Source organism: Mus caroli, chromosome 7 (assembly GCF_900094665.2).
Source record: "Mus caroli chromosome 7, CAROLI_EIJ_v1.1, whole genome shotgun sequence".
Taxonomy (NCBI): Eukaryota; Metazoa; Chordata; class Mammalia; order Rodentia; family Muridae; genus Mus; species Mus caroli.
This window is the reverse complement of record NC_034576.1, coordinates 18,740,291-18,762,813: the sequence shown is the minus strand read 5'-3', so window position 1 is coordinate 18,762,813 and position 22,523 is coordinate 18,740,291. Positions and strand designations below refer to the sequence as shown.

Below are 22,523 nucleotides of genomic sequence, written 5' to 3'. Positions count from 1 at the left end.
TCCAAAAACAGACACACATAATCTCTCTCTCTCTCTCTCTCTCTCTCTCTCTCTCTCTCTCACACACACACACACACACACACACACACACACACTGATAATATTAGGACAAAAGGGCAAAAGGGATATGTGTGATAACATATCCCTATAATCCCAGCACTCAGGAGCCAGAACAGGAGAACTGACACCTGTTCTACCATGGTCTACATACAGGCCAGCAAGACCAGATGAAACCCAGTCTCAAAGCAAACNCCCCCCCCCCCCACACACACAAAACCAACAATTATGAGCGAAACAAAAAATATAATGGCGTTTGGCTCAGTAGAAGAGCCACTGCCTGCCTAGAATTCCCCCAGGGAGTGGCTGCGGGCGTGGCTCAGCGGCTGGGGCGTGGCTAAGCGGCTGGGGGCGTGGCTCAGTGGTCAAGCACCTGCCCAGCATGGTCATAGCTCTGAGTGTGATGATACTCAATACTGTCAGAAGCAAGGAACTTACTAGGTCTCGAGATCCACTCTGCAGGCAGTGGGACAGCTGTGACTAAGTTATAGCAAGCTCTGCCCTCACAGGGCTCACACCATCCGGAGTCCTGTCCATCCCTAAGTCTCCCTCTCCGGTCCTTTATCCCTCCTTACCTCCACCTCACAGTTGGAACCCATGACTGTTTCTCTGTCCCAAACTCAGGTGTTTTTCAGACTGCAGTACAGGCTGCAAAACTCCTCATGTAGTTTTGGATGACCTCAGTCTCCTAGGTGTGACTACAGCTGTAAGGTTCTTTTAATTTCTGAGGCAGAATTCATTTAGCAGAGGCTAGCCTCAAACTCCCGATTCTCCTGCCTCCACTTCCTGGATTACAGCAGTGCACCACCATGCCCTTTCAGCTTGTTGGATCTTGTAGCTCAGCTTTGAAAACTTCACATAGCATCAACTTGATCCTCAGTCTCCCTAACTTTCTACAGGTCCCCACAGCCCTTGGTTCAGGCTACCCCTGCCCCCCATCATAGCCAGGGGTCTGCCAGCTATACACCTCACTGGAACAAATAACTCTTTTGGTTCCTTTTCTCTAGGTCTCATGTCTGCCTGTCTCCCCACAGGGAGCCAGCACTACACTGAACACTTTGGATCGCTTGGTGCCAAAGCTGCCTCCTCCAGGAAGTCCCCCTAACTCTTATGGGTCTCTTATAACCCTCAGGCTCCTTGAGTTCTCTCTGACTGTCTCTGTCTGGGGACAGGTCTACATCCGGACTGAGAGCCTGGCAAGGGCAGGGCTGGGCCTGTGTCATTCACGCCTGTGTCTCTGGCTCAGAGCATAGCTCAGGCACTCTGGAATGGGTGCTAACAGGAAACAAAGGAAGGAAGGAGGCAGACAGTCCATTCCTTGGGGGGGGGGCAGGTCATGAGGAGCAGGCCACACAGGACCTGAACTCTGTGACAAGGGACTTGGATTGTTTCCCAAGGGCATTGGTGAGCCATAAAGGCACTTCTGTTACCTTATTTACCGTATTGTGTCTAGGACTCAGGGTGAGTGCTGGACCCGTATTCCAGTTCCAAGGTATATCTCAGCCTTGTGTCATCATTTTTATCAGTTGGGTGTGTATGTGTGTGTGTCAGAGAGAGAGAGAGAGAGAGAGAGAGAGAGAGAGAGAGAGAGAGAGAATGCAGTCACCAGAGTGCCACAGCGCTCATGTAGAGGTCAAATGACAACTGTGGTCTAATGTGGGTCTAACTCAGGTCGTCGAGCTTANAGCCTTGTGTCATCATTTTTATCAGTTGGGTGTGTGTGTGTGTGTGTGAGAGAGAGAGAGAGAGAGAGAGAGAGAGAGAGAGAGAGAGAGAAAGAGAGAATGCAGTCACCAGAGTGCCACAGCGCTCATGTAGAGGTCAAATGACAACTGTGGTCTAATGTGGGTCTAACTCAGGTCGTCGAGCTTAGCAGCAAATAAGTACCTTGCCCCACCAAATGTTTAGAAAAGCATTAAAAACAAAATTAATATTCAGTGCAACAGCTCATATATGTGATCTCAGAGATTAGGAGGCCAAGAGGAGAGAGTGTCACCCTGAGGTGGAAGCCAGCCAGGGCGACCTCTAGGACAACCTGGGATTCTGAGTGAGACCTTGTCTCACAAAACAACAAAGCTGGAGGCTGCAGAGGCAGTACAGTGATCAAGAGCACTAGCTGAGGACCTGGGTTCGATTCCCACCACCCACATAGCAGCTCACAACCATCTGAAACTCCAGCGCTAGGGGACCCAACGGCCCTACTCTGGCCTCTTTGAGCACCAGGCATGCAAGTGGTGTACAGACATACATTCAGGCAGGACATGCACACACATAAGATAAAATTAAAATGGAGAAGAGGGAGTGGCTTTCAGCAGCTGTATTTTGCCATTCGGGCATTTCCTTTTTCCTTTGCTTAGGTTACTAACTTGTGATCTTCATGGATGCATAGCAGCACCGGCTCTGGTTCACTTGGTTTAAGGGCTGCGTAGTATTCCAGACAAAATTGGGTAAACAAACCATTAGCTGTCCACTTTTTCTCCCCCATGGAATAGACCCATAAGTGGTTTTGAACTGAGCAAGTGTGTGAAGGGGAGACTGGTAAGGGACGAGGGACGAGGGACAGACCCGTGGGCTGGCTGCGGGAGGGGCATCTTCCAGCTTCCAGGCTCTAAAGCTCCACTACAGCTTCTTAGTCTTTCTGTTTCTAAGACATTCTGTTGTCAACCTCCCTCCAGTCTCCTCGGTCCCCTACCCCCAATGAGGCAGTCGCCATAGTGATGCTTTGCTTGGAGCCCCCATGGTGGTGTAAGATCGATGTGCACCGACACCCCCCCCCCATGCGCGCACGCGCGCACACACCGATTTATTAGTTTTCCCTTTTCTGGATGGCTTCGCATGCCTCACCTAAAAATGGCTGGGAAGGGAGGGGAAGCTGGGGGAGAGAGGACATCGGATGGCTCATTGGATAGAGGCACTGCCACCAAGTCTGACAAACTGAGTTTCATCTCTAGGACAGGTAAAGTAGAAGGTCTGAATGAACTACAAAAGCTGTTTTCTGACTTCTACCTGCACAATGTGGCCATGTGAGGCTATGCTGTACACAAACAGTAATGAAATTGGGTCCCTCCCTCCCTTCTTCCCTCTCTCCCATCCTCCCTCCCAGTAACTGTTCTAATATCCCCACAAACTACTTCCATCCCCCGAAACTGCTGGATCCAACTGAATCTAGTCCTGCCCAGACTTTATCTGCCGCTCACTCAACCGGTCTAATCCCCACTCCCAGAGCTGGCTCTGGTACCCATCAAACCGTTCCCAACATATTCCCAGCATACTCCCGAACTGGCAGCAGCATTTACCCCAAACCTCCCCCCCCCCTTCCCCTTCCTGACTCCGACACCTCCCTCTGCAACCTGGCTCCGACATCCTGCCCTCTCCAACGCCCTCCGCTGCCTCCCGGTGCCCAGGCCCCTGACTCACTTCCGAGCCTAGAGCAAGCCCCCAGCCTCCCGCTTCTGCAGGATGTCTAGGCCACCAGCGTTTCCCTCTCCAGGCCCCTCCTCCTCTTCCTCGCTGCCAGCCTTTCCCCAAACCTTCCTCCTCAGAATTCCTGACACCCTCAAGCCCACAGCATGGAGCCGGGTGTGGTGGCGCAGCCTCCTGTAATCCCAGTCCCCGGGAGGCTGGGCCGGAGGACCACATGCTTTTGAGATTTTTGAGGCCCAGGTTTCATAGTGAGACCCCGTATACAGACAATCCCTAAATGCGAAGATTATGCCTTTAATCCTGGCAACTCCGGAGGTCAACCTGAGTCACGTGAGATCAAAACATCAAAAGCCAAGGCAGGGAACATGGCTCAGTTGGTAGAGTTCTTGTCTGGCTTGCAAGAAACCCTGGCTTCCCACCCCAGCAGCCATGCAGGGCTGTGATGCACACACTGGGGAGAGGGAGGGCAGGACCAGAGCGTCAATACCATCTTTGGGTATATAGACATTTGAGACCAGGCTGAGCAACGTGAGACTCCGTGGGGATTTTTTTTTTTTTCTTAGTTTTTCTAGACAGAGTTTCTCTTGTAACCTTCGTTGTTCTGGAACTCACTCTGTAGACCAGGCTAGCCCTGAACTCACAGATCCACTCGCCTCTGCCTCTTGAGAGCTGGGATTAAAGTGTGCACCACCACTGCCTAGCTGAAAAATTATTAAAAAAAAAAAAAAAAAGTCCTAAGGTCCATGTTCGGAAACTGATTCTTTTAGGTTACATATCCTTGAGCCTGACTCTGACAGCAGCATCACCAGCCGGGGCAGCCTTCATATCCTATCCTAGCCTCGCTTGATCACTCTCTCTCTCTCTCTTTATTTTAATTAATTAATTAATTGATTGATTAATTTTGTATGTGGGCACACAGGCCGTGGTTGGTGTGTGGGGTTCAGATGTGAACTTGCAATAATAGTCAGTCCCCTCTGCCTTGTGAGTCACAGGGACTGGATCCAGCTCTTCAGGGCAGCAAGCCTCTACCTGCTGAGTCATATTGATAGCCCTTCTTTTCTATTTAATTGATTAATTAATTAATTAATTAATTAATGGAGACAGAGTCTCAATCCCTAATCCAAGCTTGTTCAAACCGGTCAGCGTCCTGCCTCAGCCTCCTCCACTCCTTAGTGCTGGCCCTGCAGGTGTGAGGAGCCTGTGTGTGTGGCTTTCTGGTTGCTGCAACCCTCCTCACTGGAGGCAGCCAGGCACTGGCTGCCCACCCCACGGGGGTGTCCCCATCCAGTGTCAGAGAGTCAGAGTGCATTAGACCTAGCATCCCCATCTCCCTCAGCCAGGAGTGGACCCCATCTCTACAAATCTTTCCTACCTCTCTGGAACCCATAGCCCCAGTCCCCGCCTGCCCGCCCTGCCGCTTTGCCGCGGCACTCACCAAACCCAGCCTTCAGCCTGCATCTGCTCACCCAGCCCTCCTGCCTCCAGGGTTCTGGGTTCTGATGAGGTGTCCCGTCTGTGGAAGAAGTTGGATGCATGTTCTCTTCTCCCCGACACTCACCTTCTGTCTGTGCCTGTCCTTCTGTCCCCTCTTGCTGTCCAGTCCCCAGACTACTTGGGCCAGGACTGCTGAGAGCTTGGATCTAAAGGGGGGGGGGGTTGGAGGAGGACAATTTCCTGTCAGGAAGCCCCTCCCTCTCTGGGGCCAGGGGCTGGAAGGCCCCATTATCTGTCTGCCCTTCTAGGCTGTGGTTGGGCCCTGCTGTGACAAGGGCCACAGACCCCTGTCCCCGCCCTTACCCCCCCCTCCCAGCTTTGCCGGAATCCGCCCGCCCTCCTGCCTGCTTTTCACGCCTCCTAAGGTAACAACATCATCCTGTGTGCCCAGGGGAGACACCCTGAGCTGGACAGGGGCCACAGCTGAGCTGTAGAGTAATGGAGGTGTGGATAGGGTCTCAAGGGAGCATGTGTCCCTCTTGTATCCTCTGCTGGGGGACAGGATTCAAAGGAAACTCTACTGGTCCCAGAGGATGGACCTGAGGACCCAGTGGGGTAGCCCTGTGATGGCTTTTAAAATGTAGCTCTCAGCCAGTGGGGCGGTGGTGGCTCATGCCTTTAATCCCAGCACTGGGGAAGCTGAGGTAGGTGGGATCTCTGAGGCCAGCCTGGTCTACAGAATGAATTCCAGGACAGCCAGTGACTCATAGCAGGATTCTATCACTCCTCTGCCTCTGTCCCCACTGTGGGCCAGTCTCCCAGGGACCTAGCTGTATTGTATCATAACCACAGAGCACCTTCTATCAGATGATAGACTCAACTGCACGTGCACTCTCTCCTTTTTTCTCCTTTTGAGACAGGGCCTCATTATGTAGCCCAGGCTGGCCTGGAACTCACAAAGATCCTGCCTCCCAAGTGCTGGGATTGAAGGCTTAGACCACCATGCCTGACTCTTCCCTGACTCTTCTTTGTATGTATGTGTTGGGGGGGGGGTGCCGGGGAATTGAACTCAGGGCCCTGTGCACGATAGTCATGTGCTCTGCCATGATACTACTTCCCAGTCAATCCTTTACAGATTCCCCAACCCGCCCAATCCAATGAAGGTGCAGTGAATCTGACTTTTTTTTAAAAGTGTATTATTTGTTTATTTATTTATGTTTGTGAGTGACTACAAGTATCCCGTGCATGCAGTGCCCAAGCCCACTAGAAGGAGACAGATCCCCTGGAACTGGAGTTGGGTGGTTGTCCACTGCCCCGTGGTTGCTGAGAATTAAACCGTGGTCCACTGCAGGAGCAGCCAGTGCTCCTAACCACTGAGCTATCCGTTCTCCAGCTTCGCATTCATACTTTTATGCCTTTTGGTTTAATGGATCTTTATGCACTCACAGGGTTGCAGCAGAAAGTGCTAACATCCGATTCCAGAACATCTCGGTCTCCTTGAAGCGAACCCATGGGCTCCAGCAGCCCTCCCTCTTCCCCTTTCCAAAGTCCCAGGAAACCAGGAATCCAAGGTTCCTGTTTCTCCACCAAGTTTCCCGCTTTTGAACATTTCGTAGGAAATATATTGTACGGTGTGACCTTTTGTGTCTGGCTCCTTTTACTAAATGTAACATTTTCAAGCTCCATCCACTTTGTAAGCCTCAGTCTCCACCCCTTGGAAATGAAGTTTCATTGGAAAGGGGAACAGAAAGACCCTGAGTGAGTAGACAGGCAACCATCTGCCCCCTGGTGGTGTATGTGAGTACTGCATTTGTCAGAGCGGGACCATTCCACCTCAGGGACCCTTTCTTACCCTGAACAACCATTGGAGCTAAAAAAGCTCCTAGAAACACACTCAGAGCTCTTCCCTTAATATTTTCTAGTTCCCACTTTAATTTGTTTATTTTTTAAGCAGGGTCTCACTATACAGCCAAGGCTACTCTAATAAAACTGTTGACCAGGCTGGCCTCAAATTTAGAGGTCTGCTTACCTCTGCCTCCCAAATGCTGGGATGCCAGACATGTTATCAGCCTGGCTTGAAGCATTTTATCTACACATGAACTGTGGTTTAAAGTTACACCTTGGCTGTACTATTACCGAGAAAAAAGAAATCACTGCAGTTAAGAGATGAAGGTTTGCTGGGTGTGGTGGCGCACGCCTTTAATCCCAGCACTCGGGAGGCAGAGGCAGGCGGATTTCTGAATTCGAGGCCAGCCTGGTCTACAGAGTGAGTTCCAGGACAGCCAGGGCTACACAGACAAACCCTGTCTCAAATAAATAAAACAAAAACAAAACAAAACAAAAAAGAGATAAGGGTTCTAGGCTGGAGAGATGGCTCAGTGGTTATGAGCACCGACTGCTCTTCCAGGAGTCCTGAGTTCAATTCCCAGCAACCACACAACCACATGGTGGTTCATAACCATCTGTAATAGAATCCGATGCCTCCTTCCTGTGTGTAGACAGTTACAGTGTACTCATATACACAGAATAAATAAATAAATATCTATTTAAAAAAAGGAGAGAGAGCTGGGTGTTGGTGCCACATGCCTTTGATCCCAGCACTCAGGAGGTAGAGGCAGGTGGATTTCTGAGTTGGAGGCCAGCCTGGTCTACAGAGTGAGTTCCAGGACAGCCAGGGCTACACAGAGAAACCCTGTCTCGAAACAAACAAACAAACAAACAAACAAAAAAAGGAGAGAGAGAGAGAGAGAGAGAGGGAGGAGGGGGCTTCAAATTCCTTAGCACTTGTGAGTCTGAGACAGGCGGATTGAAAGTTGGAGGTGAGCTTGTGTAACACAGTGAGGCCACACCAGGTATCTCACATAAGTTCAGTATTTGGGAAGCTGAGACAAGAGGTTGGCCTGAAGTCCAAGGTCAGTCGGGGTTACAGAATGACGACACCCTGTCTCAAAAAATACTTACCTGGCAGGGGAGTTAGAGTGATCAAAAGGGTGGATTTCTCAGGGCCAGGGTTCTCTGGATTGTTGAGCCCTCAATTTCCCCACCGTGGAAGAGACTGTATAATCTGTGGTAGAGGAGACTGTGTTCTCCAGTTAAAACAAAAGAAAACCAAACAACTCCCAGAACCATAGACAACTGGGTGTGGTGCTCACACCTGCAGTCTCAGCCCTCCCTGAGGTGGAGGCAGGAGGATCAAGGCCAACCTCAATAGGAGAGCTTCCAGGAGGCCTGGGTTACATGATAAGGAGTCTCAAATCAATTAATGCATAGGGTTGGCTGCAGGGGTGGGGTGAAGGCACTTGCCTTTGAGGCTGGTGACCCAAGTTTGATCCTGGGGACCCACAGAGAGAGGAGACAGTTGACTTCCAAAACCTGTCCCTTACCATCACACACATGCCCTGCTCCCCAAAAATTAATAAATTGTTCAAGTATAATAAATAATCCAAGCCCTGCCACTCACTCTCACTTTGGGCCTTTACTTTTATAGCTTTTATGTTTACTTATGTTTTTGGGCGTTCTGCCTTGTGTGTGTGTGTTTGTCTGTGTGTCTGTGTGTACATGCACATAGTCACTGGGGAAGCCAGAAAGAGGGTGTCAGGTCCCATAGACCTGCAGTTACAGATGTTTGTGAGCCACCATGTGTGTGTGTGTGGGGGGGGCAGGGGGCTGGGAACTGAACCCAGGTCCTCTGGAAGAGTAGCCAGTGTTCCTAACTGCTGAGCCATTTCTCCAGCGCCCACCCCCTCCCCCTGCCAATTTTTAATACAATTTGCTTAATTACGTGTTTGCATAATTTAACTTTTAAAAATGTTCGTGCTTAATAGCTAGTCCTATGATCAGCTTGCTTGAGCTAGCTAGCACATGTCTGTTATCCTCTGTCTCTTTTGGCTTTCATTCTGTCTGGCAGGGTCTCATGTAGACCAGGCTAGTCTTGGACTCACTATGTACTTAAAGATGATCTAGAACTTCAATCCTTCCAGGACCACCATGCCTGCAATGTCTAATTTTCACAAAGGGAAACTGAGGCTCAGGGAGAATTTCTAAGACAGCAAGACAATGGGCTCTGGACCAGGGTGATGCACTCCCTACACACACACACACACACACACACACACACACACACACTTGCTTTCATCACACAAGGCACTGTGTGTTCTCAGCACAGCCCTCATCCCCCTCCAGTTTGTTTGCCCCTGCAAGTCAACACCTGTCTGGGCTTCCAGCTAGCCGGGAAGGCAACCTGGGCTCTCTCTCCTTCATTGTACAGACTGGGAAAGTGAGACCAGCCGGGGCTGTGGGTTATCTACCCTTACCCCACCAGGGGCTGAAGTTCAGGATGTCCTTGAACCCTTGACCTACTTTACCCCAGGGACTGGCTTCAATTTTGGCTTTTGTTTTCTGAGACAGGGTCTTGTTGTGTATGGTCTTGAACTCACAGCAATCCATTATCTCAACCTCCTGAGGGTCGGGATGACAGGTACACAGTTCTGTCTCTCTCTCTTTCTCTCTCTCTCCTTTCTTGCTGCCTCTCCTTTATTCCTGTCCTCCGCAGACTTCTAGTCCTGGAGTTTCTCTTTGTCTTTTTCGTTCCCTCCCTCCGCCTTGGCATATGATTCTCTCTCCTCTCTGTCTTTGTATCTGTGTCTCTGTCTCTCAGTCTCTGTGTCTGAGTGCCTCTGCGTCTCCCTGTCTCTGTTCCCTTTCTGTCCGTCCCTTTGTCTCTGTCCTTGGCTTCTCTGTCCCTCTTTGTGACTCTGCTTCTTCCTACCTCGTGTCTGTGTGTCCCCTTTCCCATCTCTCAACATCTCCCTCTGCTCTCTCCTCAGCAACTCTCTGCCTTTGACTCCCGAGTCTCCTGTGAGAACTTGCTGGAGACCGGCACGCCCAGACCTGCCTCCGCCCCCAGAACCCCGCAGCCAGCCCAGGCCTGTGCCTTTAAGGGCCGGCGGCGGGGGCGGAGTTTAAACAGACCCCGCCCCTCCCGCCCCTCCCCCTGACGTCCCTTCCTCCCCGGCCCCTTGGTCGCCTCCCTCCGCCGCCGCCCCGGGCCGGCTCCGCGCCCCCTCCCCGGCCCCCGCCCGTGCACCCTTCTGCCTGCCCGCCGCCCAGATGGCGCCCCGGGTTCCCCTTGCACGGGGCCACTAGGACCCTCGGTGTCTTCTCCCCTCCCCCGTCTTGCCCTCTCTCGCTCTCGCTCTGCGAGGACTCGGGCGTCCACGGCGCCCAGCTTTTGAGCTCGCGTCCCCAGGTCGGCTGGGGGGGGGAGGGGAAGAGAGGGGACCCCGGGATCCCCACCCCCCCCGCCCGGCCGCCCCTGTCCCTTTCCCTCCTGGGACCCCAGAGAAGATGTCTTCGAGGACGGCGCTGGCCCCGGGCAACGATCGAAACTCGGACACGGTGAGTGGGGCCCAGCCCCTTGGGGAGCCCTGCCTGAGTCCAGCCATAGAACCCCTCGCCCTCCCGGACCACTGACCCCGCCAGTCTCGACTCCTTTCCCGGCTCCACAGCCCAGACCAGCGCTTCCCATGACTTTGAGGCCTCTCTGCTCCCTCCTCCCCACAGCCCCAGCCCAGCCCGACCCCTAGGGGCGCCCCTGTCTTTGGACCCTTCTCCGGTCCCTCTGCAGAGCGCTTCCGCCCGGTCTCTTCCCTCCAGGAAGCCCCCTCCCCTGCCCGCCGGCAGCCCCTCCCTTCCTCGGCTGCCCGGGCTGTCCCCCGCTCGCCCGCTCGCCCGCAGCTTGGCCTCGACTCTTCCCGGATGGCACGGGCCCCTGTTCCCCGAGGCGCAGCCCTGTCTCCCCCCTCCCCCCTCAAGGCCCGACCCAGTCTGGCCCTGCTGTCCTCCCTGCTTCTTGCCGAGTCGAGGTGCTGGCTTCCCCTGCTACCCCTGGCCAGTCCCCAGCTCCGCCTGGGCTCCTGCGAGCTGCCTCCCCCAGGAAGCCAAACGGCACCTGGGCGCAGGGCCCTGCCCGCTTCCTTCAAGGTGTCTCCACTCCCTGGCCTGACCCTGCTGTGCCAGGTTGCCCTGTCCTTGGATCCTAGTCGCCTCTGGGGTCCCCTAGATGGGACCCGTCCAGTCTTTCTAAGGGAAGCCTTGGCTTCCAACCCTGCGGGCTCCCTCCCATCCTGGGCTAGGGTTCCAGGCCCCAGACCAGGCTGACTCTGGTCGCCTCCTGAGGCTCTCCCCAGTCTCACCTCCTCAACCCCTCCTCCCCCCCCCCCCCGCTAACTAGAGCCCCCTTTCCTTGTGGATGTTGGGCTTTCTGGAGGAAGCCCCCCTCCTCAGCTTCCTGCCCTCCACAGGCCCTAAGCCTTCCCCTCTCCCTTTACTCTGCCCTGCCTGGGCCTTTAGCCCTGACATCTGGGAGTTTACTGAGCCCAGATCCTCTGGTTCCCATGCCAGGGTCTTCCTTCTCTCACAGCCGCAGGACCCTGCACCCCTCCCCTGCATTTCCCATAATTCGCCTTCCAGGTGTCTAAAAGTCAACTTACCGATTCATTTTCGCTTATGCTGGCTCCTCTACCTGCCACCCTCTCACCACCTTCAGCGCAGAGCCCAGCCACACACTTTCTGTTTTTGGACAAGAGTTCCTCTAGGTAGACCAGGCTAGCCTTGAACTCACCAAGATCCACCTGCCTCTGCCTCTCGAGTACAGCCTTAGGCCTTTATCTGTGTTTCTAATGCATATGGTAGATATCAGATAATGCCCCCTCTGCCCCTCTCCCCTGTTGGCTTAGGTTTCTTTCAAGTTGGAGGTTTCAGCCAGTCCAGAGAGGTACATGGTTCCAGAGTCTTGGGTTCAAATGCTGCCTCCATGTGCCAGATTGCATTGTGTCTTCAGGCTATTGGCTCCCCTTCTCTGAGCCTGATTCCGGCCTTGGAAAGTATGTGTGTGTTGGAGGGGTGGGGGGTAACGACTTGAGTCCCGCAAAGAATTACCGGAGACATGTGGGTGAAGGATGGATGGTACATAGGCGGCGCTCATGGCTTTCGGTTGCTGGCATGACTGTGGGTCTGAGTCAGAAGGCGGTGTGTTCCCAACTACAGCTGTCATTAGTTGTCAGGCAAGCTCCCAGAGTCTGCTCCAGCCTCAGTTTCCTTGTAAGTGGGTTGATGGGGACACCTCCCTGACAGGGACTTCTTCAGGTCACATGTTGTGATTATCACTACCTTAATTATTCAAATAAACTCAGATTCACATCACACTACTGTGTGACCTCAGGCCAGTGACCTCGCCTCTCTGAGCCTCTTCCCTGCGTTCCTAAGATTGTTGGGGTATAGTGGGGGTATTGAGATGGGTAGTTTTGTCCCCTGACTCCAGCCTATGAAGATAACTTTTGTCTTGTCTTGGGTGACATCTGTCTCTTTCTGCAGTCTGAGGTTGCAGACCCCTCCCTGCTACCTGCTTACTGAGTGATACCCACAAAGGGTCACATTCTTCTACACCAACTTCTAGAGCTGTGGAGACCAGGGCCAGCTTCCCTGTGTTCCCTAGCAACAGGCATGGTGTGGTGTTCAGGCACCAGTCGTCTGTCCATCTGGAGGGATCCGGATCCAGGCCAGCTGATAGTGCAGGCCAATTTTAGCTTCTGCCCCTGACCCCTGGGGTTGTGTCATCCCCTGCCCCAGCTGTGCCCTTGCAGGGGTCCCTCAGCCATGCAGCCTTCAGTGGAGTGCCTTCCTGCGTCTGAGGGAGCCCCTTGGCAACACCCAACAGGGGTTCTTCTCCAGGCTCCTAACTCAGCAGGGATCAGAGACCTTATCTTCCATCTCTACCACCCGCCGGCTGCTCCTGGGGCCCTGAGCCATGAGCTGTGGTGGTGGCATCTGGGAGGATCAACACTCAGGAGCCTGAAGCGCTTTCCCTGCTTGAGCCTTGGGGAAACCTTCCAAGTCTGGGCTTGAGAATGGTCACTGTGGCTGGACCCACAGGAGCTGGGGAACGAGTGTCATAAGCCGGGGACAGGTGAGGGGTGAGAGTACCAGTGTTGGGTAATCTTATTCTTTTTATTGGCTGGGCAAGGGGCCGTACCACAGGCCGGGGATCTGCCCACCGTATCCACAGCACAGTACTGAGAGTTAATGCCAGAGTTTTCCACATACTAGGCAGGGGCTCTACCACTGAGCCACGCCCCCAGCCCCTCACTGGGGGGATTCTAGGCAGGGGCTCTACCGCTGAGCCACACCCCCAGCCCCTCACTGGGGGATTCTAGGCAGGGGCTCTACCACTGAACCACGCCCCAGCCCCTCACTGGGGGATTCTAGGCAGGGGCTCCACCACTGAGCCACGCCCCCAGCCCCTCACTGGGGGATTCTAGGCAGGGGCTCTACCATTGAGCCACGCCCCCGCCCCTAATTAACAAGTCCTCAGTTCTTTTACTTGTCTCTGAAGCAGTATCTTCCTGAGTTGCTCAGGCTGTCCTTGAACCCACTCCATTGTTCAGACAGACCTTGAATTTAAGGTTGTCTCTGCTTCCCAAGTAGCTGGGATGCCATGCCTGGTGGCCATGTCCTTGTGAGGAAGCTGGGTGCATGTGGCTGGCACCCATCTATTTCAGCCTTTCTTTCTCCCTCGTCTGTGGGGGTTCAGGACCTTCCTCCCTGGGCTCGGTTGGGAGCTGAGTGTAGGTGAGGGGTCAGTTTATACAAGACCTGGCCGATGGTATCATCCTCTGCGTGAAAGTCGCATGGCAAGCAGGGGTGGTGGAGTAAGGGCAGTGAGCTCGGCTACTTGGGAAACTGAGGCAGAAGGATTTCAAGTTTTCAAGATCTTATCTCAAAATTCAAATTAAAGTGAGGGCTGGGAGGTGGGACTGGGAGACAGCTCACTGGGTAAAGTGCTTACTGTGCCAGTATGAAGACCTGGGTTCAGATTCCAGCACCCACGTAAAAGCTGGGCATGGTGGAACATGCCTGTAACCCCAGCATTGGGTGGGGGGGTGGGGCAGTTAGAGATAGGCCGATAACAGGTGCTTGGGGCCAGCCAGTCTAGCTGACATGACAATCTCTGGGTTCAGTGAAGAGGGTGTGTTTCAGTGGAGGGTAATAGAGGAAAATGCCCAAAACTGACATCTGACCTCCATAGGTGAGCATACCTGCATACACATACATATACAAAAAAGAAGTGGGTATTGGAGACATAATGCAGTGGTACAGCCCCTGCCTAGAATCCTCCAATGAGAGGCTGGGGGCGTGGCTCAGTGGTGAAGCCCCTGCCTAGAATCCTCCAATGAGAGGCTGGGGCGTGGCTCAGTGGTGAAGCCCCTGCCTAGAATCCTCCAATGAGAGGCTGGGGGCGTGGCTCAGTGGTGGAGTCCCTGCCTAGAATCCTCCAATGAGAGGCTGGGGGCGTGGCTCAGTGGTGGAGCCCCTGCCTAGAATCCTCCAATGAGAGGCTGGGGTGTGGCTCAGTGGTAGAGCCCCTGCCTAGAATCCCCCAGTGAGGGGCTGGGGCGTGGCTCAGTGGAGGAGTATTTTTCTAGTATGAGAGAACTGCACATAAAAAAGACAAAAACAAACCGGGAGGTGGTGGCGCACGCCTTTAATCCCAGCACTTGGGAGGCAGAGGCAGGTGGATTTCTGATTTCGAGGCCAGCCTGGTCTACAGAGTGAGTTCCAGGACAGCCANGGCTATACAGAGAAACCTTGTCTAGGAAAAAAAAAAAAAAGACAAAAACAGGTGTAGAAGCGTGAATCAGTCTAATGTGATACTTACAAGGGATGTCTGTTTGCTAAAAAGGCTGCGTTCAGATCTCAGCTCTATGCCTCAGTTTCCCCTGCCTGTTGAATAAGGCTCTTTTGGCTTTCCATGCTTGTGAAATGCAGGTCGTTGCTGTGGCGTAGCCTGGCAGAGCTTCCTTGCCACGGGTAGCCCAGGCCTCGGTTCGCTGACTGTCCAGCCTTCTCCCTTCCTCCCTGTCCTGTGTCCTGTTTTTCCCCAGCCGTGAGGAGGACACGGAGGGAGATCAGCCAGAGCCTCTGGCTCTCAGAGCTGCAGCCAAGAAAGGAAGGCCCAGTCCCTGGAGGTTCCCAATCAGGACAGGGCAGCTGGGCCTGTGCAGGTCACCTCGTTGGGGAGGCTGAGGAGGGACAGGCCAGCAGGAACAGAGGAGTTGATGGCGTGGGAGATGGCAGGGCGGGGCGCGTGTCACTGTCAGGACGAAACAGTGTTTCATGGAGAGGTGGACAGAGTGGCCGGGGCGAGAGGACAGGGCTGGATAAAGAGTTCTGCTGTTTGCTGGTGAATCTGGGGCAACGGTGATGTGGGAACAGTGCCCCCCAATTCTTGGCGTATGATCTGAGACCTCCCAGAAGCTTCCAGGTGTGGCAGCTCCAAGCTCTGTTTTTTTCTTCCCCTGTAGACGTGAGCCGATGAGGGTGTTTACAAATTAGGGTCAAGCTGGGCACAGGCCTGCCATTTGCACTTGGGAGACTGAGGCAAGAGTATGAGGAATTCAGGGCCAGCCTGGGCTACATGAGATCCTGTCTCATCTGTGACATAAATCCTGACATACATGTAAGTCCAGCCTTGCGAGGCTGAGGCAGGAGGATTGTTACATATTCTGGCCCAGCTTGGGCTCTAGAGTGAGACTCAGAATCAAAACATTAAAACTAAGTAAATCTGTCAATAAATAGGACACCACAGGAGATTAACAACATGCTGAAATAGAGGAAGACTAATGACAGGGAGGTTAAGGCCATTTTCAGTTACATGTTAAATTCAAGGCCAGCCTGGGCTACATAAGGCCCTGTCTAAAAAAACAAAACAAAAAAACAAAAAAAAAAAACAAAAAACAAAAACTCAGTAAAAGGAAAAACATTGCTAAACTGCACTGTAACATTTTCAAACCATGCAAAACTGGGACGTTGGTATTGAGGAGACCACTGTAAAATGTTGAGATGGCCAACTGGGCATGAGGAGGCACATGTGCACAGGATGTAAAATTGAGGGGCTGGAAGGCCAGGTGTGACACAGGCCTGAAATCCCAACATTGGGTTGACCAGTGTTGGGGTATCAGGAGTTCAAGGTTATCCTTGATACATATTAAGTTTGAGGGCAGCCTGAGCTACTTGAGACTCTTTCCTACCCTGCCCATTAACCTACCCTAAGAAAAATAGATTTGGGGCTGGCCCACGGGCATTGGCAGATGAGCTAGGGTGTTGGGATTTGTGCTTGCCAGGATGGGGTATTGGATCTGCATGAAGGGTGACACTCACTGGAGGTTGAGGTCAGCATTCTAAAGAAGAATGTAGCCTGGAGATGCTGGCAGACAGGCACACCTGAGACCTTGGTGGTCCATCTCAGAGGTCTTCATTGTGTGTACTGCTAGGGACAGAAACTGGGGACAGAACCCTGAGTCTTGTGCCAAGAAGCCAAGTGCTCCACCCACCACCAAGAATGTTCCCCAGCCCTTGGTTCTCCTTGAGACTGAACGATGTAGAGCCCAGTGTGGTCCACAGTTATCATCCCAGCTATTGAGAAGTGGAGCCAAGAAGGTGGAGTGTTAAGGCTGCCCTCAGCTACACAGTCAGTTCAAAGCCAACCTGGGCTTCAAAAGGGCCTGTCTCAACGAAAGAAAAGGAGTAGCTTGCTCTGTAGCCCAGGCTGGAACTCTGTGTGGTGGGGGACGATCTTATGCTCCTGATCCCCCTGCCTCGACTTACAAGTGTGAGCCACGCCTGGTTTATTTGGTGTTAGGAAGGAACCCAAGGCAGCGGCAGCCCCTGTGGGAGACCTTTGTGGGATGAGGCGGACCTAAGGGATGCCCATTCCTTGGCTCAAGTTTGCAAAAGGACTCCAGGGCACAGTGTCCAGAGCTCCAGAGAGCCACCTTGGCCCCAGGGTGTCACTGCAGTGGGAAGGGACAGGGGTGACTCACATGTTTCTCTCCACACAGCATGGCACCTTGGGCAGTGGACGATCTTCGGACAAGGGGCCGTCCTGGTCCAGCCGTTCCCTGGGTGCCCGTTGCCGGAACTCTATCGCTTCCTGCCCTGAGGAACAACCCCATGTGGGCAACTACAGGCTGCTAAGGACCATCGGGAAGGGCAACTTCGCCAAAGTCAAGCTGGCTCGGCACATCCTCACGGGCCGGGAGGTGAGTGGGAGTGACCGAGGGGCTGAGGTTTGTGGCCGGCGGAGGCGGGAGATCAAAAGGCAAGATGTGATGTGAGGTCAAGGGTAGACCTGGCTGGCCTTCTTACCTCATAAAATTGCCCAGCTTGCTCAGAATTTACAGGTGGTTTTGTCTGCTTTTGATACATGGTCTCTCTGCAGCCCTAGCTTCCCTAGAGCTTGCTCTCTAGATCAGGCTGGCCTCAGACTCAGAGATCTCTCTGCAGTGCCCACAGAGGCCAGAAGGCCTCAGAGTTTTTGGAGCTGTAACAGGCACTTGTGAGCTGTCTGACATGGGTGCCGGGAACTGAGCACGGTCCCATGGAAAAGCGCTCGAAGGCTTAAGTGCTGAGCCATCTCTCCATCCTCTGCGCGCTCACAATTTTCTAGAATAGTCCCAATAGGAAAAGAAAACCAGTTAGAGGGTCCTTGAACTGTTGGGAAGTCCTAGGTCACCGGTGTTGCCTTCCTGCCTGCCTTCCTCTTTGGGTTTTGTGTATTTTTATTGTGTTTTTTGTTTGTCTGTTTACTGGGTGTGTGGGTATGTGTGTGTGTGTGTGTGTGAGAGAGAGAGAGAGAGAGAGAGAGAGAGAGAGAGAGAGAGACCAGAGCAGGACATCAGATGTCTTTGGTTTCTACCAGTTTGCCTTGTGATGGGTTCATCTCTTCTTGTGATGGGAGCTTGTGGCTTTAGAGAGGTTGCCTTGGCAACAAGCTCAGCATCTCCATCCCTGCCCTGCTTCCCATCCCAGTGCTGGATTCTGAGCTCTCGTGACCAAGTCTAGCTTTCTTAACAAGAGTGCTGAGAGTTAGAACTTAGTTCCTAGAGCTTACAGTAGGTACTTTATCTTGGTTCCAGCCTGCCCGCTTCGTTTCTTTCCACAGTTATTTTACTGATTAATTTTGTTATTTGATAGTTTCATATGTGTATGTAATATACTATGTTTGCTTGGTGTTTGTTTGTTTTGTGGCTGTATTGTGTTGTTGTAAGACAGGGTCTCACTATGTAGTGCTGGGTAACCTGGAAATTGCCAGGCAGACCAGGCTGGCTTTGAACACCCAGAGATCTGCCTGCCTCTGCCTCCTGAATGCTGGGATTAAAGGTGTGTGCCACCATGCCTTGATTGTTATTTTAAACCAATTGTTTTTATATAATTTATTTTTATTTTACATTCATTGGTGTTTGCTTCCGTGTCTGTGTGAGTGTGTCAGAAGCCCTGGAATAGGAGCTACAGACAGGTGTGAGCTGCCATGTGGATGCTGGGAATTGAACCCACGTCCTCTGGAAGAGCAGCCAGTGCTCTTTACCACTGAGCCATCTCTCCAGAGCCTGTTTGTGTTTTAAGAACAAGTCTGACTGTGTAGCCTCAGACTCTCATCCTCTTCTCTCTGCTTCCTGAGTCTGGATTCCGTGTATGCAGCACGCTGGTACCTATTCCCTATTTTCTGTATTTATTTGGCCACAAAAGCAGTAGGTCTACGGTACAAAGCGTGCCTAGAATCCCCCAGGGAGAGGCTGGGGGTGTGGCTCAGTGGTAGAGGGGTTTCCTCCCTGGCTTGTACATGGGCTTGAGTTTGGTGCTCAGGAGCACAAGACAACCCAGAACTCTTAAGAACTAGATATGGTGGCATATGCTTTTAATCCCAGCACTCAGGATGGAGGTAGGGGGATCTTTGTGAGTTCAGAGGCTAGCTTGGTCTACCTAGTGAGTTCCAGTCCATTTAAAAATCAAAGCAAAACAAACCTTAAGAGTCAGAACGGCAGGCTGCTATTACTCATCAGTGTAAATACAAATGAAAACCCTTTCCTTTTTTGAGATAGGATTTTGCTAGATTGACTAAGGCTCAAATCAAAACTTGTTTTGTTCTCATTTTTCTCCATTCATTTATTTTGGGAGTGCGCATATATAGAGAGGTTAAAGGACAAATTGCAAGCATTTCCCATCTCCTCTCACCCCATCAGCTCAAAGGCTCAAACTCAGGGTGTCAAGCTTGTGACCTTTGCCTCTGAGCAACCTCACCACCGCCCCCCATCTCAAACATAGTGTCAGGGATGGAGTCGGCACCATCCGCACCGTCTGCACGTCGCTGTGGTTCCAGCGCTGGGCCCCTCCCAGGAATGTGGAGTTGTTTTTCTTTCCACAATTTATTCCTGTGCTTCGTCACATTCACAGATGAAAGGAGCCATATGATCGTCTCAATACTGGCATGAACAGTGCCTGACAAAATTCTCAAAAAAGAGAAGCCGGCAAGGGCACAGGGCCCACTCCCCATGGCGCACAGGCTGGTCCCCATATGTGGGGACGACTCCATTCCAGAGGTGGCTTTTTTTTTTTTTTTTTAAGATTTGTTATTTTCGTTTTTAATTTTTAGGTTTTTTTCTTCCCCTTTTGAGATAGGGTCTTCCTGTGCAATCTTGTCTGGCCTGGAACTCATCATGTAGACCAGGCTGGCCCAGAACTCAGTGAGATCCTCCTGCCTCTGCTTCCCAAGTGCTTCACCACACCTGAGATAAGATTCACTTATTTAAATTGTGTGTCTGTGCTTCTGCTGGTGGGCATGTGTACCTGTGTGAAGGGAGCCAGGGAGGCCAGAAGACGACGGTGGGTATCTTGTAACAGGAGTTACTGATGGTTGGGAGCCACCAGGTGGGTGCTGGCGACTGAACTCCACACGGTGCAGTCACTGTGTTTAATATCTCTCCGGCCTCTCGTTAAACTAGGACTTGCCATGTAGACCAGGCTAGTCTCTGACTCACTTTGCCTCCCAGTTGTTGGTACTCTAGGCCTGGACCACTATACTTAGCTCAATTAACAGTTAATATTCAATATTTTAAAAAAATTTCTTTTTGACATAATGTCTCACATGTCTCATGTAGTCTAGGCTGGCCCCAAACGTGCTGTGGGATCTGGGCTGGGGGATTTTGACCTTTCCACCTTCTTCTACCCTCAGGTCGCTATTAAGATCATTGATAAGACCCAGCTGAACCCCAGTAGCTTGCAGAAGGTGAGGCCCAGAGAAAGGACCAGGGTGGGAACAAAGTGCTGGGTGAGAGCTGGGACCCGACCAGGCCTGGCAGGGGAGGGATCCCCACCACTCAAAACTGTCTGTTCTTCCTTCCTGGCCTTGCCCAGCTGTTCAGAGAAGTCCGAATTATGAAGGGACTCAACCACCCTAACATCGGTGAGAAGGGGACGGGGGTTGGCCATGGGCGGATGGAAGCTGGCTGTGGTGGAGCCCTTGGGAAGGGAGGGCGGGACTGTCATAGAGAGAGACCTGGCCACTGTAGTGCAGTCAGTCATTCCTGCCTGGCTGAGGCTCCCTGGGCATCTGCTTTGTTTTCTGGAGCTGGGATCAGTACCGGGGTTGTAATGACCAGGTTAAGATTAGCCTGTTCAGGTCCATGTGGACCATGGCACTCACGGTCATTAGCAGAGGTGGTCACTGAGCGGAGCACAGTGTAGCGCGCCTGGATGTGGCGATGACGTGCACTGACTGCGTAACTGCCGACTGTGAATGCCAGCAACATGGGCACAGGTCCTAGGCTTTATCGAGCTGAAGCTCTTGTGTAGAGAAAGGGAGGCTGAGCAGCAGGGAAAACCTGGCTGGGCGGGCGTAGGGAGCCATGGGGGCTCTGGTGGGAGGCACGAGAGGATTGGCAGATGGCTGCAGTCTGGGTGGAGAATGGCCAGCTCTTCCACACTAACCTAACACCTCGAACCCTCCCCACAGTGAAGCTTTTTGAGGTGATAGAGACGGAGAAGACGCTATACCTGGTGATGGAATACGCTAGCGCAGGTGAGGCTCTGCCCCACGCTCTGCTACCCCCCCAACCCCTGTGCCTGCTCTCACATCTCCCCCAGACCCCCACAACCCTGCTCTCACATCCCCAGATCCCCAGACCCTGCTCTCACCCCCCAGACCCCCAGACCCTGCTCTCACCCCCCCAGACCCCCAGACCCTGCTCTCACCCCCCAGACCCCCAGGCCCTGCTCTCACATTCCCCTACTCCCTCCCCCTGCTATCACATCCCCCCAGACCCCCACACCCTGCTCTCACACCACCCCCAAGACACCCACATCCTGCTCTCACCCTCCCATCCCTGTGCCCTGCTCGTGAACCGCCCCCTCCAGACCCCCTTGCCCTGCTCACACTCCCCCCCAGACCCCGTGCCCTTCTCACACATCCCACCACACCTTGCTTTTCCAATCCCTCCCCCATTGCACCCTCTGGCTCCAGCTCTCACCCCTCTTGCTCTCTGCAGGAGAAGTGTTTGACTACCTCGTGTCGCACGGCCGCATGAAGGAGAAGGAGGCTCGAGCCAAGTTCCGGCAGGTGAGAGACAGGGTGCCATGTACATGAGCATATGCAGGGATGAGGATGCACAGGGACCCAGATGGAAGGAGGCTGTTGGGGGGCCAGGGCTCAGGTGATGGCGGTGGGTGTACAGGTGAGTGAATGCTGAGGCCTGGGTGGGGTGGGGGTGGGGAAAAGTGCTGGAATCTGCATGGCAAAGCTGGGGTGGATCAGGCCAGGGGATCAGGGGCATCCTCAGCCACATAGAGTTTGAGGCTAGCCTGGGCTATACAAGACCCTGCCATGAAAGAGAGAAAGAGAGAGAGAGAGAGAGAGAAGAGGAGAGGAGAGGAGAGGAGAGGAGAGGAGAGGGAAGAGAAGGGAAGGGAAGGGAAGGGAAGGGAAGGGAAGGGAAGGGAAGGGAAGGAAAGGAAAAACATAAAGAAAGGCTGGGGAGATGGCTCCGTGGATGCTGCCCTGCTAAGCAAGCCAGAGGGCTAGAGTTTAGTTCCCTGAGCCCTGTGGGGTGGGTGTGGCAGCGCCAGCCTCCATCCCAGCACTCAGGAGGCAGCTGGGCTCATTGTGGCTGGGCAGCTACACTAGCTGGATTGTTAAGCTCCTGGTTCAGTGAGAGAGACACCCTTTCCCAGTAAATAAAGTGGGAGAGCAATTGAGAAGCACACTGATGTCAACACGCATACACAAACTCAGAGATGCAGAGGAAGGTATGTGGGTCCTTGAAGGAGTGTGTGTAGGTGTGAGGTAGCTGCATGCGTTGGAGTGGCAAGATGGGGGTGGGGCTTCTGGGTGGCAGGACCTACAGGTGCTTGGTGTGGAGGATTCACCCACTCTCATCTAGGGTGTAGACATTGGTGTGTGAGAGTGTATATGGAAGTTAGAGGACACACCGGTGTGAAGCCCAGGTGTAAGGTGAGTGGACATGCAGGTGTGAGGCCCAGGTGTGAGGTGAGTGGACATGCAGGTGTGAGGCCCAGGTGTGAGGCCCAGGTGTGAGGTGAGAGGACATGCAGGTGTGAGGCCCAGGTGTGAGGTGAGAGGACATGCAGGTGTGAGGCCCAGGTGTGAGGTGAGTGGACATGCAAGTGTGAGGCCCAGGTGTGAGGTGAGTGGACATGCAGGTGTGAGGCCCAGGTGTGAGGTGAGTGGACATGCAGGTGTGAGGCCCAGGTGTGAGGTG

At 53.1% G+C, this 22,523-nt stretch overlaps 2 protein-coding genes and 1 pseudogene across 5 annotated transcripts in view; 2 read left to right on the top strand and 1 right to left on the bottom strand.

The window, feature by feature from the left end:
- The window catches only part of Exoc3l2 (exocyst complex component 3 like 2), a 35,757-nt gene extending 30,576 nt beyond the window's left edge, over positions 1 to 5,181 (bottom strand). The window contains exon 1 of one of the 2 annotated variants that reach the window (XM_029480140.1): positions 5,039 to 5,181. The gene's annotated coding sequence lies outside the window, so the exon portion shown is untranslated. Of the gene's footprint in view, positions 1 to 4,915; positions 4,996 to 5,038 lie in introns of those variants that run through there. The other variant, XM_029480141.1, reaches the window with a different exon arrangement.
- Positions 5,182 to 7,867: 2,686 nt separating this feature from the next.
- On the top strand, positions 7,868 to 8,005 carry LOC115031630 (annotated as a pseudogene).
- A 1,907-nt stretch (positions 8,006 to 9,912) lies between these two features.
- The window catches only part of Mark4 (microtubule affinity regulating kinase 4), a 36,123-nt gene continuing 23,512 nt past the window's right edge, over positions 9,913 to 22,523 (top strand). For 2 of the 3 annotated variants that reach the window (XM_021166828.2, XM_021166827.2), the window contains exons 1-6: positions 9,913 to 10,311; positions 16,812 to 17,012; positions 19,982 to 20,035; positions 20,164 to 20,212; positions 20,762 to 20,827; positions 21,294 to 21,364. In XM_021166828.2, coding sequence (XP_021022487.1) covers positions 10,261 to 10,311; positions 16,812 to 17,012; positions 19,982 to 20,035; positions 20,164 to 20,212; positions 20,762 to 20,827; positions 21,294 to 21,364 — 492 coding nt within the window. In that variant the 5' untranslated portion in view covers positions 9,913 to 10,260. The remainder of the gene's footprint in view (positions 10,312 to 16,811; positions 17,013 to 19,981; positions 20,036 to 20,163; positions 20,213 to 20,761; positions 20,828 to 21,293; positions 21,365 to 22,523) is intronic. The other variant, XM_029479853.1, reaches the window with a different exon arrangement.